The 17,644-nt window shown below is 37.2% G+C and overlaps 1 protein-coding gene across 4 annotated transcripts in view; it reads left to right on the top strand.

Moving 5' to 3' along the window:
* LOC126245665 (uncharacterized) overlaps positions 1-17,644 on the top strand; it is a 102,406-nt gene that overhangs the window by 39,047 nt on the left and 45,715 nt on the right. For all 4 annotated transcript variants that reach the window (XM_049948335.1, XM_049948337.1, XM_049948334.1 and 1 more), the window contains one exon: positions 11,958-12,086. In XM_049948335.1, coding sequence (XP_049804292.1) covers positions 11,958-12,086 — 129 coding nt within the window. The remainder of the gene's footprint in view (positions 1-11,957; positions 12,087-17,644) is intronic.

The raw sequence follows: 17,644 nt of genomic DNA on the forward strand, positions 1-17,644 counted from the left end.
CAGATCAGAATACAAAAACTGAGAAAGGACATCGGACAGCTAACACAATTTATAAGAAATGAAATGTCAGAAAAAAAACGAAGAAGGTTAGGTAAAATCTCACAACAAGAAGCGATAGAGCAATTAGATGAAAAGAAACAGAAATTACAAGCATTGGCCAAACGACTCAGAAGATACAAAAAAAGTGAAAATAGAAGGAAACAAAACCAAACATTCAACACAAACCAAAAGAAATTTTACCAGACAATAGATAACACACACATTAAAATAGACAATCCACCAAACATAACAGACATGGAACACTTCTGGAGCAACATATGGTCAAACCCGGTACAACATAACAGGCATGCACGGTGGATACAAGCAGAAACAGACACATACAAGATGATACCACAAATGCCTGAAGTGATAATTTTGCAACATGAAGTCACCCAAGCAATTAATTCTACTCACAATTGGAAAGCCCCTGGAAAAGATAAAATAGCAAATTTCTGGCTAAAGAAGTTCACCTCAACACATCACATCTAACTAAATTATTTAACAGTTACATTGCAGACCCATACACATTCCCTGATACACTTACACATGGAATAACTTATCTGAAACCTAAAGATCAAGCAGACACAGCAAACCCAGCAAAATATCGCCCCATAACATGCCTACCAACAATATACAAAATATTAACTTCAGTCATTACACAGAAATTAATGACACATACAACACAGAACAAAATTATTAATGAAGAACAAAAAGGCTGTTGCAAAGGAGCACGAGGATGTAAAGAGCAACTGATAATAGATGCAGAGGTGACATATCAAGCTAAAACTAAACAAAGGTCGCTACACTACTCATACATTGATTACCAAAAAGCTTTTGATAGTGTACCCCACTCATGGTTACTACAAATATTGGAAATATACAAAGTAAATCCTAAATTGATACAGTTCCTAAACATAGTAATGAAAAATTGGAAAACCACACTTAATATCCAAACAAATTCAAATAATATCACATCACAGCCAATACAGATAAAGCGTGGAATATACCAAGGAGACTCATTAAGTCCTTTCTGGTTCTGCCTTGCCCTGAACCCACTATCCAACATGCTAAATAATACAAATTATGGATACAATATTACTGGAACATACCCACACAAAATCACACATTTGCTATACATGGATGATCTAAAACTACTGGCAGCAACAAATCAACAACTCAACCAATTACTAAAGATAACAGAAGTATTCAGCAATGATATAAATATGGCTTTTGGAACAGACAAATGTAAGAAAAATAGCATAGTCAAGGGAAAACACACTAAACAAGAAGATTACATACTGGATAACCACAGCGACTGCATAGAAGCGATGGAAAAAACAGATGCCTATAAATATCTAGGATACAGACAAAAAATAGGATAGATAATACAAATATTAAAGAAGAACTAAAAGAAAAATATAGACAAAGACTAACAAAAATACTGAAAACAGAATTGACAGCAAGAAACAAGACAAAAGCTATAAATACTTATGCTATACCAATATTGACCTACTCATTTGGAGTAGTGAAATGGAGTAACACAGACCTAGAAGCACTCAATACACTTACACGATCACAATGCCACAAATATAGAATACATCACATACATTCAGCAACAGAAAGATTCACATTAAGCAGAAAGGAAGGAGGAAGGGGATTTATCGACATAAAAAACCTACATTATGGACAGGTAGACAATTTAAGAAAATTCTTTATAGAACGAGCAGAAACTAGCAAAATACACAAAGCAATCACTCATATAAATACATTGGCTACACCATTGCAATTTCATAACCACTTCTACAACCCTTTAGATCACAAAACATCAACAGACACAAAGAAAATAAATTGGAAAAAGAAAACACTACATGGCAAGCACGCGTATCATCTAACACAGCCACACATCGATCAAGACGCATCCAACACATGGCTAAGAAAAGGCAATATATACAGTGAGACGGAAGGATTCATGATTGCAATACAGGATCAAACAATAAACACCAGATATTACAGCAAGCATATTATTAAAGATCCCAATACCACAACAGATAAATGCAAACTTTGCAAACAACAAATAGAAACAGTAGATCACATCACAAGCGGGTGTACAATACTAGCAAATACAGAATACCCCAGAAGACATGACAATGTAGCAAAAATAATACATCAACAGCTTGCCTTACAACATAAACTTTTAAAACAACAAGTTCCTACATACAAGTATGCACCACAAAGTGTACTGGAGAATGATGAATTCAAATTATACTGGAACAGAACCATTATAACAGATAAAACAACACCACATAACAAACCTGACATCATACTCACCAATAAAAAGAAGAAATTAACACAACTAATTGAAATATCCATACCCAATACAACAAATATACCGAAGAAAACAGGAGAAAAAATTGAAAAATACATCCAACTGGCTGAGGAAGTCAAAGACATGTGGCATCAGGATAAAGTTGACATCATACCAATTATATTATCAACTACAGGAGTCATACCACACAATATCCACCAGTACATCAATGCAATACAGCTACATCCAAACATATATATACAACTACAGAAATCAGTAATTATTGATACATGTTCAATTACCCGAAAGTTCCTAAATGCAATATAACACATACCATACAGTTAAAAGGAAGTGACGCTTGATCAAGGTCCGCGTCACTTTCTATTTTTAACCAGACTTAACGTCTGAGAAAGTAAAGAATAATAATAATAATAATAATAATAATAATAAATACAGTAATGGACTCAAACATCCCAGAGCAAACAAACAAAGAACAACACGCAACAATTAAACAATCAGAGGAAAATGAAATTTTAAGACAGCCACCAGCACAAGCACAAATAGAACACGAAGTGACACACATGTTAGATATAGAAGAAAAATTTCAGTTGACATATATAGAATACAAAGACACAAATACAGACATTAGACCATTCTTGCATAGACCACCAAATAGCCCAAAAGTCGAAACAACAATAAAAACTGTCAACACAATCATACACAACAAAATAAATGAATACACAACTATGGAAGAGTTACAACTACTGGTTTATGTAGGAGCACTCACTACACTAAATATACACACTAGGCAGATATCAGAACCAACCAACACACAGAAGAAACCCACAAAACCAGCATGGCAACACAGGCTACAGATCAGAATAGAAAAACTGAGAAAAGACATCGGACAGTTAACACAATTTATAAGAAATGAAATATCAGACAAAAAACGAAAAAGGTTAGGTAAAATCTCACAACAAGAAGCAATAGAGCAATTAGATGAAAAGAAGCAAAAATTACAAGCTTTGGCGAAACGACTTAGAAGATACAAAAAAAGTGAAAATAGAAGGAAACAAAACCAAACATTCAACACAAACCAAAAGAAATTTTACCAGACAATAGATAACACACACATTAAAATAAACAATCCACCAAACATAACAGACATGGAACACTTCTGGAGCAACATATGGTCTAACCCGATACAACATAACAGGCATGCACGGTGGATACAAGCAGAAACAGACACATACAAGATGATACCACTAATGCCTGAAGTGATAATTTTGCAACATGAAGTCACCCAAGCAATTAATTCTACACACAATTGGAAAGCCGCTGGAAATGATAAAATAGCAAATTTCTGGTTAAAGAAGTTCACCTCAACACATTCACATCTAACTAAATTATTTAACAGTTACATTGCAGACCCATACACATTCCCTGATACACTTACACATGGAATAACTTATCTGAAACCTAAAGATCAAGCAGACACAGCGAACCCAGCTAAATATCGCCCCATAACATGCCTACCAACAATATACAAAATATTAACTTCAATCATTAAACAGAAATTAATGACACATACAACACAGAACAAAATTATAAATGAAGAACAAAAAGGCTGTTGCAAAGGAGCACGAGGATGTAAAGAGCAACTGATAATAGATGCAGAGGTGACATATCAAGCTAAAACTAAACAAAGGTCGCTACACTACGCATACATTGATTACCAAAAAGCTTTTGATAGTGTACCCCACTCATGGTTACTACAAATATTGGAAATATACAAAGTAGATCCTAAATTGATACAGTTCTTAAACATAGTAATGAAAAATTGGAAAACCACACTTAATATCCAAACAAATTCAAATAATATCACATCACAGCCAATACAGATTAAGCGTGGAATATACCAAGGAGACTCATTAAGTCCTTTCTGGTTCTGCCTTGCTCTGAACCCACTATCCAACATGCTAAATAATACAAATTATGGATACAATATTACTGGAACATACCCACACAAAATCACACATTTGCTATACATGGATGATCTAAAACTACTGGCAGCAACAAATCAACAACTCAACCAATTACTAAAGATAACAGAAGTATTCAGCAATGATATAAGTATGGCTTTTGGAACAGACAAATGTAAGAAAAATAGCATAGTCAAGGGAAAACACACTAAACAAGAAGATTACATATTGGATAACCACAGCGACTGCATAGAAGCGATGGAAAAAACGGATGCCTATAAATATCTAGGATACAGACAAAAAATAGGAATAGATAATACAAATATTAAAGAAGAACTAAAAGAAAAATATAGACAAAGACTAACAAAAATACTGAAAACAGAATTGACAGCAAGAAACAAGACCAAAGCTATAAATACTTATGCCATACCAATATTGACCTACTCATTTGGAGTAGTGAAATGGAGTAACACAGACCTAGAAGCACTCAATACACTTACACGATCACAATGCCACAAATATAGAATACATCACATACATTCAGCAACAGAAAGATTCACATTAAGCAGAAAGGAGGGAGGAAGGGGATTTATCGATATAAAAAACCTACATTATGGACAGGTAGACAATTTAAGAAAATTCTTTCTAGAACGAGCAGAAACTAGCAAAATACACAAAGCAATCACTCATATAAATACATCGGCTACACCACTACAATTTCATAACCACCTCTACAACCCTTTAGACCACATAACATCAACAGATACGAAGAAAGTAAATTGGAAAAAGAAAACACTTCATGGCAAGCACCCGAATCATCTAACACAGCCACACATCGATCAAGACGCATCCAACACATGGCTAAGAAAAGGCAATATATACAGTGAGACAGAAGGATTCATGATTGCAATACAGGATCAAACAATAAACACCAGGTATTACAGCAAGCATATTATTAAAGATCCCAATACCACAACAGATAAATGCAGACTTTGTAAACAACAAATAGAAACAGTAGATCACATCACAAGCGGATGTACAATACTAGCAAATACAGAATACCCCAGAAGACATGACAATGTCGCAAAAATAATACATCAACAGCTTGCCTTACAACATAAACTTATAAAACAACACGTTCCTACATACAAGTATGCACCACAAAATGTACTGGAGAATGATGAATACAAATTATACTGGAAGAGAACCATTATAACAGATAAAACAACACCACATAACAAACCTGACATCATACTCACCAATAAAAAGAAGAAATTAACACAATTAATCGAAATATCCATACCCAATACAACAAATATACAAAAGAAAACAGGAGAAAAAATTGAAAAATACATCCAACTGGCTGAGGAAGTCAAAGACATGTGGCATCAGGATAAAGTTGACATCATACCAATTATACTATCAACTACAGGAGTCATACCACACAATATCCACCAATACATCAATGCAATACAGCTACATCCAAACATATATATACAATTACAGAAATCCGTAATTATTGATACATGTTCAATTACCCGAAAGTTCCTAAATGCAATATAACATGTACCGTACAGCAAAAAGGAAGTGACGCTTGATAAAGGTCCGCGTCACTCCATTCTTAACCAGACTTAAAAAAAGTCTGAGAAAGTAAAGAAATAATAATAATAAGAAGAAGAAGAATTAAAAGTATATTCTCAAGTCAGTTCATTGTAGTAACTCACACAACGCAATCACAGCTACATGGACCTCTGGTGCTATGGTAAGGAAAGAGAGGGATTTTCAAAGGGCAAAGCAAACTGGCAGTAGACAATGTATGCTGCATAGTAAAACATGCTTTTGCAAACAATAGATAAGGCTGTGTTGCCCACTGAACACATTAATTCTGTTTTGTGTTCATTGAGCAGAATGGGCATCCATAAGCAAACTGCAGTGACTGCACCAGCACATTTTATATAAACGCAAAAAACTTCTTACTTCCTTTCTACAGCAGTCATTCAAAATTATGTTAACCAAAAGACTGTACGTCTGACTGCTCTGAGATTTTGGCTTTTCTTTAACTAGTTATAACCAAAAATAATTTGGATTCACCGAGTTTAGCTTTTGTAGAGATGGATGTGCAAATGTAATCATAACAGTAAAGACACAACGTAGTACTGGTACAAAAGAGAAAGAAAACAGTTTAATGCTACATTTGACTGTTACAAAGAGTGTGTGACATTAAATAAAAGTAGTTAAAAGTCACAAGTTTACAAGCCCTGCCCTGTCCTGTCTAAATTACATTGGTATCTAATCCTCTGGATGAATTTCAAAGTGTGAGTCCTTTGCACTGTTCACAGCTGTTTTACAATCTGTTATATTCTTGTAGAAAGCAAGATTTTTGGTATCTACCCAAGTTTACCTGAAATGCTTTTGGAGGAGAACATGAACATCTCTCATCTTTGCTTCCTTGAAGGCTCTTCTAAATCGCATAATATTTGGTTCCATGGATGAATAGGCTTTGTCTCATCTTCATATCTCTTCACCTTCAACAGTGTCCATCTGACGATCACAACCTGTTTTACATGGGCAAATCTGAAGTATCCCTGACTGGGTGGCTTAATGACCTCAGCAGCTGCAGCTTTCCATCACCAGTTCTTGACATCTATTCCTAATGGTAAAACTGTTCAACACTTGAGTGCAAGATGCCCAATACCCAAGAAGCACCCTCCCAAGTGCATGAACTCTGGTGGCCCATTTTACAGACTGGGAATTCAGCTATGCACCAGCACAATGCAAAAGTGCTTCCCCAGATCCAGGTACTATACACAGCCAAATGCTTCACCACCTAAGTGACTGTAAGTAGACAAAGTATAATGGTCATGAAACATCCTGCCCGATTAAAACTATGTGCCAGACAGGGACGAAACTGTGTGTTGGACCGGGACTTGAACCTGAGAACTTCGCCTTTTTTCACAGGCAAGTGTTCCACTGAATGAGCTACACAAGTGCCCTCAAAGCTTTACTTCTGTCAGTACCTCATCTCCTACCTTCCAAACTTCACAGAAGTTCTCCTTCATAAATTGCAAGACTAATGCTCCTGGAATAAAGAGAAATGGAGACAGGGCGTAGCCACAGCCTGAAGTTTTCACTCTGCAGCAGAATGTGCACTGGTATGAAACTTCATGGTAGATTAAAACTGTGTGCCAGACTGTGACTTGAACCTGGGATCTTTGCATTTTATGGGCACGTGCTCTATCAGCTGAGCTACCTGGCACTGCCAGGAAGTTTCTTATTAGCACACACTCCATTGCAGAGTGAAACATTCATTCTGGAAATGTCTCCCAGGCTGTGGCGAAACCGTGAGTCCGCAGTTCCTTTCTTCCAGGAGTGCTAGTCCCACCTGTGAAGTTTGAATGTAGGAGATGGCTAGCAATATGGAGAGCTCTCATACATGTAGAGCCTCAAACAACCAGAAATTCTATACGACTCCCTCAGTACTTGAAAGACAATTGAAAACTACTCTCTGACTCGTCCTTTGGTCTCTTGTGCAGCTGGCTCATCACAATACGCCAGTCACTACTCTTGATGAACTATGGTATCGCGTTGAAGCTGCATGGGCAGCTAGCTGTATCTGTACACACCATCCAAGCTCTGTTTGATTCAATGCCCAGGTGTATCAAGGCCATTATTATGGCCAGAGGTGATTGTTCTGGGTACTGATTTCTCAGGATCTATGCACCCAAACTGCGTGAAAATATAATCACATGTCTGTTCTAGTATAATATATTTGTCCAATGAATACCCGTTTATCGTCTCTATTTCTTCTTGGTGTAGCAGTTTTAATGGCCAGTAGTGTACCACTTCACAATTAAGGTATTGCTGTGGTATTTCTCTATCTGCCAAGCCATGGGACTTCCGGGAAATGATCATGCTCATACATTATCTAACAAAGGCTCCACAGAGGAGTTGCTGACTTAGGGGTGCATCTTACAAAAGTGGGAAGAAGAGTGATTGGTGAACATCCAACTTGGCAAACTTCAGAGTGGAGAATGTCACTTTGCCCCTTTCAAAGAGAAGCTGTGCTCTTATTTTGTATCTGTATTGTTTGTGCTTACCTTACACATGCACACTTACTAAGGCAAGAGAACCTGTCTTAGTGCTTCAGCAGAGTGACCCTGACAGTCCATCATGCTCTTGATACATGTTCAGACTCATGTGATCTATAATGTAGATTACACCACAATGAGTCATCGCTATTGATTCTAGCAGATGATGCAACAAATACAGCCTGCATCTTAACCTTCCTATGGTAAAGTGCACATTACAACTAACTTTGAAGACTCATTTTAGTAGTTCATTTATGCGATGGAGTTGGAGAGGCCTCATGGCCAGGGACAGTGGGTTTTGTGTGTGTGTGTGTGTGTGTGTGTGTGTGTGTTTGTGTGTGTGTGTGTGTGTGTGTCCATGTTGTCTACTTTAGAAGGAGGTCATTTAGCCTAAAGCTCACATGTTCCGAAAACCTTTTTGTTGTGCCTGTCAGTGACTCCTCTATATGTCTCCTCTATATGGTGAATAGCAGTCTCTCTTTTTCATAATGTTGTCATTATTTCAGCGTGGATTTTTTGCAGTTTAGACACTGCGATTGGATGATACCTTGCTTTTACGTTATGTCTTCACACCAACAATAACAGGAGTGGTCTGCACACCGTTGGTATCACAGAATGAACTTGGAAGGAAAGGCCGCACTTGAGTCTCAGTATGGGCAGTTGGATTCCTTGTGTGCCACATGGTTGTCTCCGTCAGACACACACAGTATTTGTAGGTAGTAATGGGTCCAAGCAGTACTCTGTTGATAGCCCCTGCCTCTTTATGGGACTAGCCCTCGTACTTGTTGTAATGACTTTCTTCCTTTATAGTGCTGTATCAGAATCCAGTGGGACTGCATGGTATTATAGTCCATTCAGAATTTAACTTATTGTTGCATATAACGTCTATAGCATTCATTATGGGTGCTGACTGTGTACAGTGGGCTGAGAGAATGCTGTTGGCTGCAGCACTGGTGTGGGCACACCATGTTCATTTGCTTTGGTCAAAACGATATATTGGTAGTTTCTCTACCTTGTTGGATAATGGCCATGGGTTTGACTTTGAGTGAACTAGAGTGCTTTGGATTGTGAAACAGGATAATAAATAATGTCATATCAATTAGGACCAGTGATGGCCACGTGAACAGTGATGGAAAAGTTCTGCGTGGAACTTGTTATTGGTCATCATACAGGGTGTACCTAAAAGAATCATCCAATTTGGCACATCTATATTTCTGAAACTAATTAGCATATACAATGAATTTTGTTTTTCTGTGAATGGGAAACTCAAAGTTTTAATTCATACCTTTTTGTAGGTGTTCAATATGTCCCCCCCCCCCCCCCCCCCTGAGATACACAGCATATATCAATGCAGTATTCAGTTTGTTCCCCCACTCCAGCAAGCATTTCCTGAACTACAACTTCCACAGCTGCTTTTATGCGATGTCTCAGTTCATTCATTGTTGTTGGTAATGGAGGCACATAAACAGTCTTTCATAAACCTCCATAAGAAATAATCACATATAGCCTGGTCTGATGATCTTGGATGCCAGTAATATAAGGCTGAATTATTTGGTCCAGTGTGACCGATCCGTCATTCAGTAATCCATTGATGTAAAAATTTCCACACTTTCAAATGCCAGTGTGGCGGTGCCCCATCCTGTTGGTAAATGAAGTCGTTTGAACCAGTCTCCAACTGTGGGAAAAGAAAGTTCTCAAGCATATCAAGATATGTGCTTCCTATAACAGTATTCTTGGCAAAAAAAAAAGGGACCATACATCTTTTCTCATGAAACTGCACAAAACGCATTAAAGTCTAGAGTGTCCCTCTCATGTTGTACAACTTCATGTGGTTGATCTGTACCCTATATCCTCACATTATGATTGTTCACCTCTCCATTTAAATGGAATGTTGCCTCATCACTAAACACTAAGCATGGAAGAAAACTGTCATCCTCCATCTTGCCAAGAATGAATTTACAGATCTCCTTATTTTGTTGCTTGTCTCCCTCACGAACAGCTTGCAGTAGGTGAATTTTGTATGGTTTTGTGTCTAAACATCAACGCCACACACGCCAGACAGACTTCTGGGGCACGTTGAGCTGTCAAGCTGCATGGTGAATGGATTTCTGCGCACTCCTTGTGAAACTATGGCAGATGCGTTAAACGTGTGTATCAAGACACTCAGGGACGGCCCGACGATTTCCCTTTACACAAACAACCTGTTTCTCAGAATTGTTCATGCCATCATCTAATGCTCTATGCTGTAGGATGATCCACACCATAACTAGTTCAAAAGTCGTGCTGCACTACACAAAATGTAAAACACAAAATGCTTTCTGTTGCCCGACACCATTTTTACTAGAACTGAAGTGGGCACACACTGCTGCTACCTAACGGGAAGCATGTTAAACTCGAGACTTTTCTCTTTCCAACCATACATTGTTCATGCACATACTTCAAATAACATAATAGTTATTTTCTTTTTTAATTGGACGATTCTTTTTTATACACTCTGTACATTGCAAGTGCACCCAGCTGAGAGAAATCCCTATTAAGCACATGATTTTTTTCAATATACTTGTGTTACTTCACAGGGTTGCTAAGGTGCTGTTTAGTGTACATATTATCACTATGACTTTTGTCATTTAAGAGATCTTAAAAATCCCCTAATTTATGAACAGAAGTGTGTAAAAGGCGGTTGGATTTAATCTGCCAATTAAAACCAGTGAAGGTATTAGTTCTATTATTTGTATCCTTTCATTTTTACTATTATTAAGCCTTTATAGACACACCTAGTGCAGTACATTAATAATAGTTTATAGTTAAAAAACAACCAAGAGAGGTAGTTTCATGTCTCTGCATATCTTTAATTTCTAGTTTAATTGTTCATATCTCTGATAGTTTTACATGATCTGATGTCCACAGCAAGAATGGAAAAAAATTGTTTGTTTGTGTGTGTGTGTGTGTGTGTGTGTGTGTGTGTGTGTGATTTAATCTTAAACTTTCTTTAGTTACTTGGAACAGTTTCTTTGGCATCTGCTAGATGGTGGCTATTTCTTGTAATTATTTTGCCTTTGTTGTATCAAGAATAGTTACTTAGAATTATTTGTGATACCTATTAAGTGCTCCCATGATAGCTGAATGTGATTGTAATATAATTGCAGCTCATTTTAATGTTGTAGATAAGACTAGTACATTGGATTTGTGAAGTAATTAGGAAATAAAATGGCTAATTCCAAATTGTGTATTCATGCAGTCTGCTAATAGTGTTGATTCAGCTTGTTTAATGAGACATTTCCACCATGAATGCAATGAACAGATAGCCAGTTACATCACTGAGATCTTGGCGGTATTTTAGTTGATAACTTTATTATTAAATAGTTGTTGATTTGTTTCATATTTTTAAGTGGTGTTGAATTTCTTTTCATGTGTGTATGTGTGTGAGGCATATATTTTAGGTGTTAATTTTTTTAAATTCCAAAATGGAATTGGATAATTGTTAAGAGGTTTCTGGTTTTCATTATGAAGACTAATCATTGATGGTGAAATATTTTTTTTCAGAAGGCTACACAAGCATAAGTGTGCGTGAACCTCTAGCGAAAATCAAAGCTCAGACAAAGGCGGCAAATCAACGCAGTAGGACACAGGAACTGGTGGACTCCCATTATGCCACTGTCTCTGATGATTCAGGTATATTCCATTTCATTACATGCGTGTTTCTGCTTTGAGACCTGATTATTTTGTGTATGTTCTCTCTTTTGAGAAACTTATACACTGTATTAATACTTTCAGATGTACGGTGTGGTATGCATGCGAACTGATTGTCTCATTTACTGATAGTGAAACAAATATATTTATAGTTTGCAGGTTAGGGTCTTTAACTTGCTGTAGTATGGGATGCATCAAAAAGAATCATCCGATTTAAAAAAAAATCATAACTGTTATGTGAGATATGTGCATGAACAACTTACTGTTGGAAAGAGCAAACTTTTAAGTCTTACATGCTTACCACCAGGTAGCAGCAGTGTGCGCCCACTTCAGTTTAGTAAAAATGATGTCAGGACAACAGAAAGCATTTTGTGTTGTACGTTTTGCACAGTGCAGGTCAGTAATAACTGTTCAGTGTGACTTTCGTACCAGGAATGGTGTGGGTCCTCCTACAGCACAGAGCAGTGGATAATGGCATGAACAATTCCTAGAAAAAGGTTGCTTGGGTAAAGGTATATTGTTGGGCTGGCCCTGAGTGTCTGATGTAGACATTTAACGCATCCACCATAGTTCCACAAGGAGTCCGCAGAAATCTGTTCACTGTGCATTCGACAGTGCAAGCTTTTCGTGAAGGTGACAAATGGCAATGTCTGTAATTTTGTTCTAGGCAAGATGGAGGACGACAGTTTTCTTCCATGCTTGGTGTTTAGTGATGAGGCAACATTCCATTTAAATGGAAAGGCAAACTGTCATCATGTGAGAATATGGGTAAGTAACAACCACATGGCGTTGTACAACATGAGAGGGACTCACGAGAATTTAATGTGTTTTTCATAGGAAAAGGTGTAGGGTCCGTTTTTCTTTGCTGAGAACACTGTTACAGGAAGCACATATCTCAATATGCTTGAGAACTTGTGTTTCCCGCAGTTGGAGACTGATTCGAATGACTTCATTCACCAATAGAATGGGGCAGCGCCACACTGGCATCTGGAAGTGCTGGAATTTTTAAAACTGGCTTACTGAACAATGGATCTGTCGCACTGGACCAAGTAATTCAGCCGTACATTACTGGCCTCTCCAAGGTCACCAGACCAAACTGTATGTGATTATTTCTCGTGGGGGGTTTATAAAAGACTGTTTATGTGCCTCTGTTACCAAGAACAATGAATGAACTGAGACACTGCATAGCAACAGCTATGGAAGCTGTAACTCAAGATGTGCTTGCTGCAGTGTGGGAACAATCCGAATACCGAATTGACATACGCTATGCATCTCAAGGGGGGACATATTGAAAACCTACGAAAAGGTATGAATAAAAACTTTGAGTTCCCTGTTCATCAGAAAACAAAATTCATTGTATATGCTTATTAGTTTCAGAAATATAGATGTGCCAAATAGGATGATTCTTTTTGATACACCCTGTATTATGAGTTGTAACATTCAGCATAGTTTTTCCAGGAAACGATCAAAGCAACTTTTTTTTTTAACTAGCGGTTTCAGTTGTGGAAAACAGTAGTTCTGTAAGTAAAATCTGTGATTGTCATCTGGTTAAATAAAAGAAACAGGATTTACAGAGTATGAATCAAGGCATTCTCAAAAACAGCAATTATACTCCATTCTACAAAAAATGAGGGAAATGGAATTGTATAACAAGTAAGTGGACAATATTTTAAAAGTGGACATTCCATGTATCTTCGTCCATTTGGTAATGTTCACTTGTTTGTTTGTTTCTTAGAATTTGAAATGAAGAATAAATTTACACATTTGTTACATTCTGTTCTATTCAGTGATCTTGAAACTACTTAAATGTAGATCTCTGGTCTCTGAGCACAAAGAAAGAGCCATGTCATCTGTGTTGTTCACCATGTTGAAGTTGGGCAAAAAGGTTTGATCAATCAGTAGGTGATTAAGATAATTTATTTATTGTTAATATTTGCAGCCATTCTGCCTCAGTTGCCATTTCTATTATGTTTATCGTGTAGGTAAGGACAAATGATACTTGTCTTTTGCAACCAAATGTCTATTTTGTTATTAACCAAAGGTGTTTCGCCTAATCATATTCGGTTGGTCCCCACCCCCGAATCAACCAACCTAATTATATTGGACATCTTTTGTGATTTTTATGTTTCTCATTCTATTTGTGTGTCCATTGGCTCTTGTGTGGCTGGTAGATAACACAGTACAGGTTTCCTGTCGATTGTATGTAGCTAGAGTGCATTTTGCTTACATAATCTTTTTTTCTACACACTGTGTGTTCATGTGTTGTAGTGTGCAGAAAGAAAAGTTATGTGCATTGAAATGCACAGTTAATACGCCAGTTGACTGGAAATCCATACTGTGTTCATTTATTGCCTACACAAGAAGAAATGGACCTATGAAAAGAATGAGAAACAAAAAAAGACTGATGATGCCTAATATGAATAGGTGAAATATTTGGTTAAAAGCAAAATAAACATTCAGTTACAAAAGATCAATGATACTGCATGATACACACATTCACTTATTTCTGTTTATGAACTGTTTTTCATTGTCTGTGAGCATGTCTTTGGTAGGCTACTATCAGATCATGCAAAGGGTGCAATACTTCATTAGAAATACCCTTACAACCAGACTAATTCACTTTTTCACGTTACCTATGAAGTTTTAATTATATTCTGGCAAATGATAACAGAAAATTTAGAGCTACAGAAACATTTCATGTGCTTTGTATCTTTATTGTGTATATCCTGCAGGAAATTAGGAAATTGACAAGTGTTTACAAGATTGGAACTTCATTATCTCTCAGCTTTTAAGTGTATCTCTGTTGTCAAAACAGGTCCAGAAATGTACACAGTATTCCTGAGCACAAGATATAAAATGTGCTGATGAGAGTGATAAACTGCAGCTTTTGCAGTAAATGTGTCTGACATGAGTAGTGATAGGCAATGCATCACTTCAAATACAAAGTATGTAGCAATATATTCAGTTGAGATTGAGACATAGGTGCCCTAGCGTATTTTAATATCGGTTTATAATGCTTAATGAGTACTTTCTTAATTCATTTGTCAGTTTTATTTCCAGTATTGCCATCTCTAAGCAAATGAAGTCAGTTTAGCTAAAGTGGCTTCTGCAGTGCTTACACCATTTAATTTTATGAATTACACATATGATACTTTTAAGGTTTGATTAATATAGTACCACATTAATCAATACTTCTGCTTCCCATGATAATGTTTTAGACAATGGGATCTATAACTGAAATGCAAGCAAAAGAAAGCAGTAGTAGTCTTGTGATCAGCCTGTCAATGTTGGATCACACTATAGTTTTTATGTCATGCAGTAGAAGGATTGCTGTTTTGTACTAGTTTTGAAACAGTTAACATTGTTATTCTCCAGGACTATAAAACATTAATTATAACAGAGTCATGTTGACACTGACTAGCTAAGTATTTTCTTTTGCACTCTAACTAGACTTCATAGCCACCATGTTCTCAGTTAGGCAAGGGACAAAGTATGATATTCTTATGCCAGCAGAGTAAGAAGTTGCAGCTCAACATCTAGTTTACACAGAGATTGCCAATTCCAATATAGATTCACTGGTGAAATATTTTTAACTTATGCATTACATTAAGACTGTCAACAATATCATTAAAGCTACACAGTTCTGGGCTATCGACAGCAAGTTTGTTTTTCAGGAGTCGATGAGAAAAATGACAGGGCAAAAAGTAGAAAGCTGTATTAGGATTAAATCACTCTGAATACTATGCTCAGACTGAATGTTTTTGAGAAAGTTCGGGTGGCTGTATAAAAAATGTTTGGTAGTAATCCAAGGTTAAAAAGTGAACTGACTAATAGAGAAAAAGAGGGTGAAAGACTGGAAAATGAAAATTAAAAAGGAGTAAGATGCCATTAATGAGGGCAAGACAGAAATGTAAATAATTTTTGTTAAGGCTAAACAGAAGAAATCTTTTGTAAAAAGTTTAGGGCACAGAGTAATAGAATATGAAAAGGTGCAGTACACATGTAGAGGAGGGGTACAGGAAAAATTGAGAGTGACTGGATAGTAAAGAACGTTGTCAGAATATAAGGTAAGGTAAGAACTGAATATGTAATGAATACCTTGGTGGTGCAGTAGCCACAAAGGTCCTTGTCGCTGAATTGAGTATTGTGTTTTGCAACAGAACATTGCTGTTGTGTAAGTTCTGTTCCTGTTTGGCTATTCTTACAGAAGTAGTTTTGTGTGTGTGTGTGTGTGTGTGTGTGTGTGTGTGTGTGTGCATGGTTAAACAGTGTTGAACACTGAATATTGTTTGTTCATTAGCAAACATCAGTGATACTAGGAACTTGCCACTGTTTGAGCTTGTTCTGCCATTGCTTTTGGCTGTAATAAGATTGAATATGTCATTAACAAAAATGCTAGATGCAGATTTTGAGTGTGAATGTGATTAAAAAATTAATAACTGAATGTCAGGGAAATAGCAGACCCTGTACGGCTTATACGATTGACACAGTGCTGTACTGAAAGACTTGTGGGAAGCATGAATCATACCCATGGACACAATTTATGGAAATCATGACTTTTTTAAAAGGAAATGACTGTGTGAAGAGGTGATAATGGGTTGCATATTCAGACCCAAAAGAAGGTACTTGCAGTTTATTGACTACTCTAGGTGTCAGGTATAAGAGCCCACTTTTGTCAGAACAGTTATGTCCTCAAAATATATGAGTAGTAATGCCCTCTTCAGTGTTGCAACAGGATTGTTTTATGTCATTTGCCTTCTCGTTATGCTTCCATTCACACATAGGCAATGCACTGTGGGAGAGGGTTGAGAGCTTGTGCTTAAGTAACTACTACCACCTATATGACTCTGAAAGCTACTAATATGAATGCTCATCACAACAGACTGGGTGATATTCAACCATTTTCAAAGTCATAAACCAGGGTTGCCACAGGTTCTCGAAATCAGGGAAATTTGGAAAAAAAAAAAAAAAGAAAGGAAAAGAAAAGAAAAAAAAACCTCTGGAAGAATCTCATTTTTGTCTCAATAGATGAAATGGTTTGTTTACTGAGGTGTCGTGCATCGTCGCTAGCTGAGTGCAGCTGAGAACATGCGCCACTTCCCTACTCCCTCATTACTACTGCTTCTGTCCTTCCTACAACTCCCCTGAGCTTGTAGTCACTTCTTGCCACTAGCCTAGCAGCTGCCAATGAGAGGCAGGGACGCATGAGTGGTTTGTTTGGATCTGATTCTTAGAGACTGTAGACACAGTGGCCAGAGATGGTGGTCATGTGTGCACGAGTTGTGTCTAAGTGAGTGTGTAAATATGTGTGCTCTCATTTTCTAACAAAAGCCATGGCTGAAAATTTAGTTGTGAGAGTGTGACTGTCTTTTCTATGTGCCTTTCTGCATCTCAGCAATCATCTTTAGTGTTTTGGTGCCTATCACCATTATTATTGATTCTCAGAGCCAGCCGCGGTGGTCTAGCGGTTCTAGGCGCTCAGTCCGGAACCGTGCGACTGCTACAGTCGCAGGTTCGAATCCTGCCTTGGGCATGGATGT

This window comes from Schistocerca nitens, chromosome 1 (assembly GCF_023898315.1).
Source record: "Schistocerca nitens isolate TAMUIC-IGC-003100 chromosome 1, iqSchNite1.1, whole genome shotgun sequence".
Lineage (NCBI taxonomy): Eukaryota > Metazoa > Arthropoda > Insecta > Orthoptera > Acrididae > Schistocerca > Schistocerca nitens.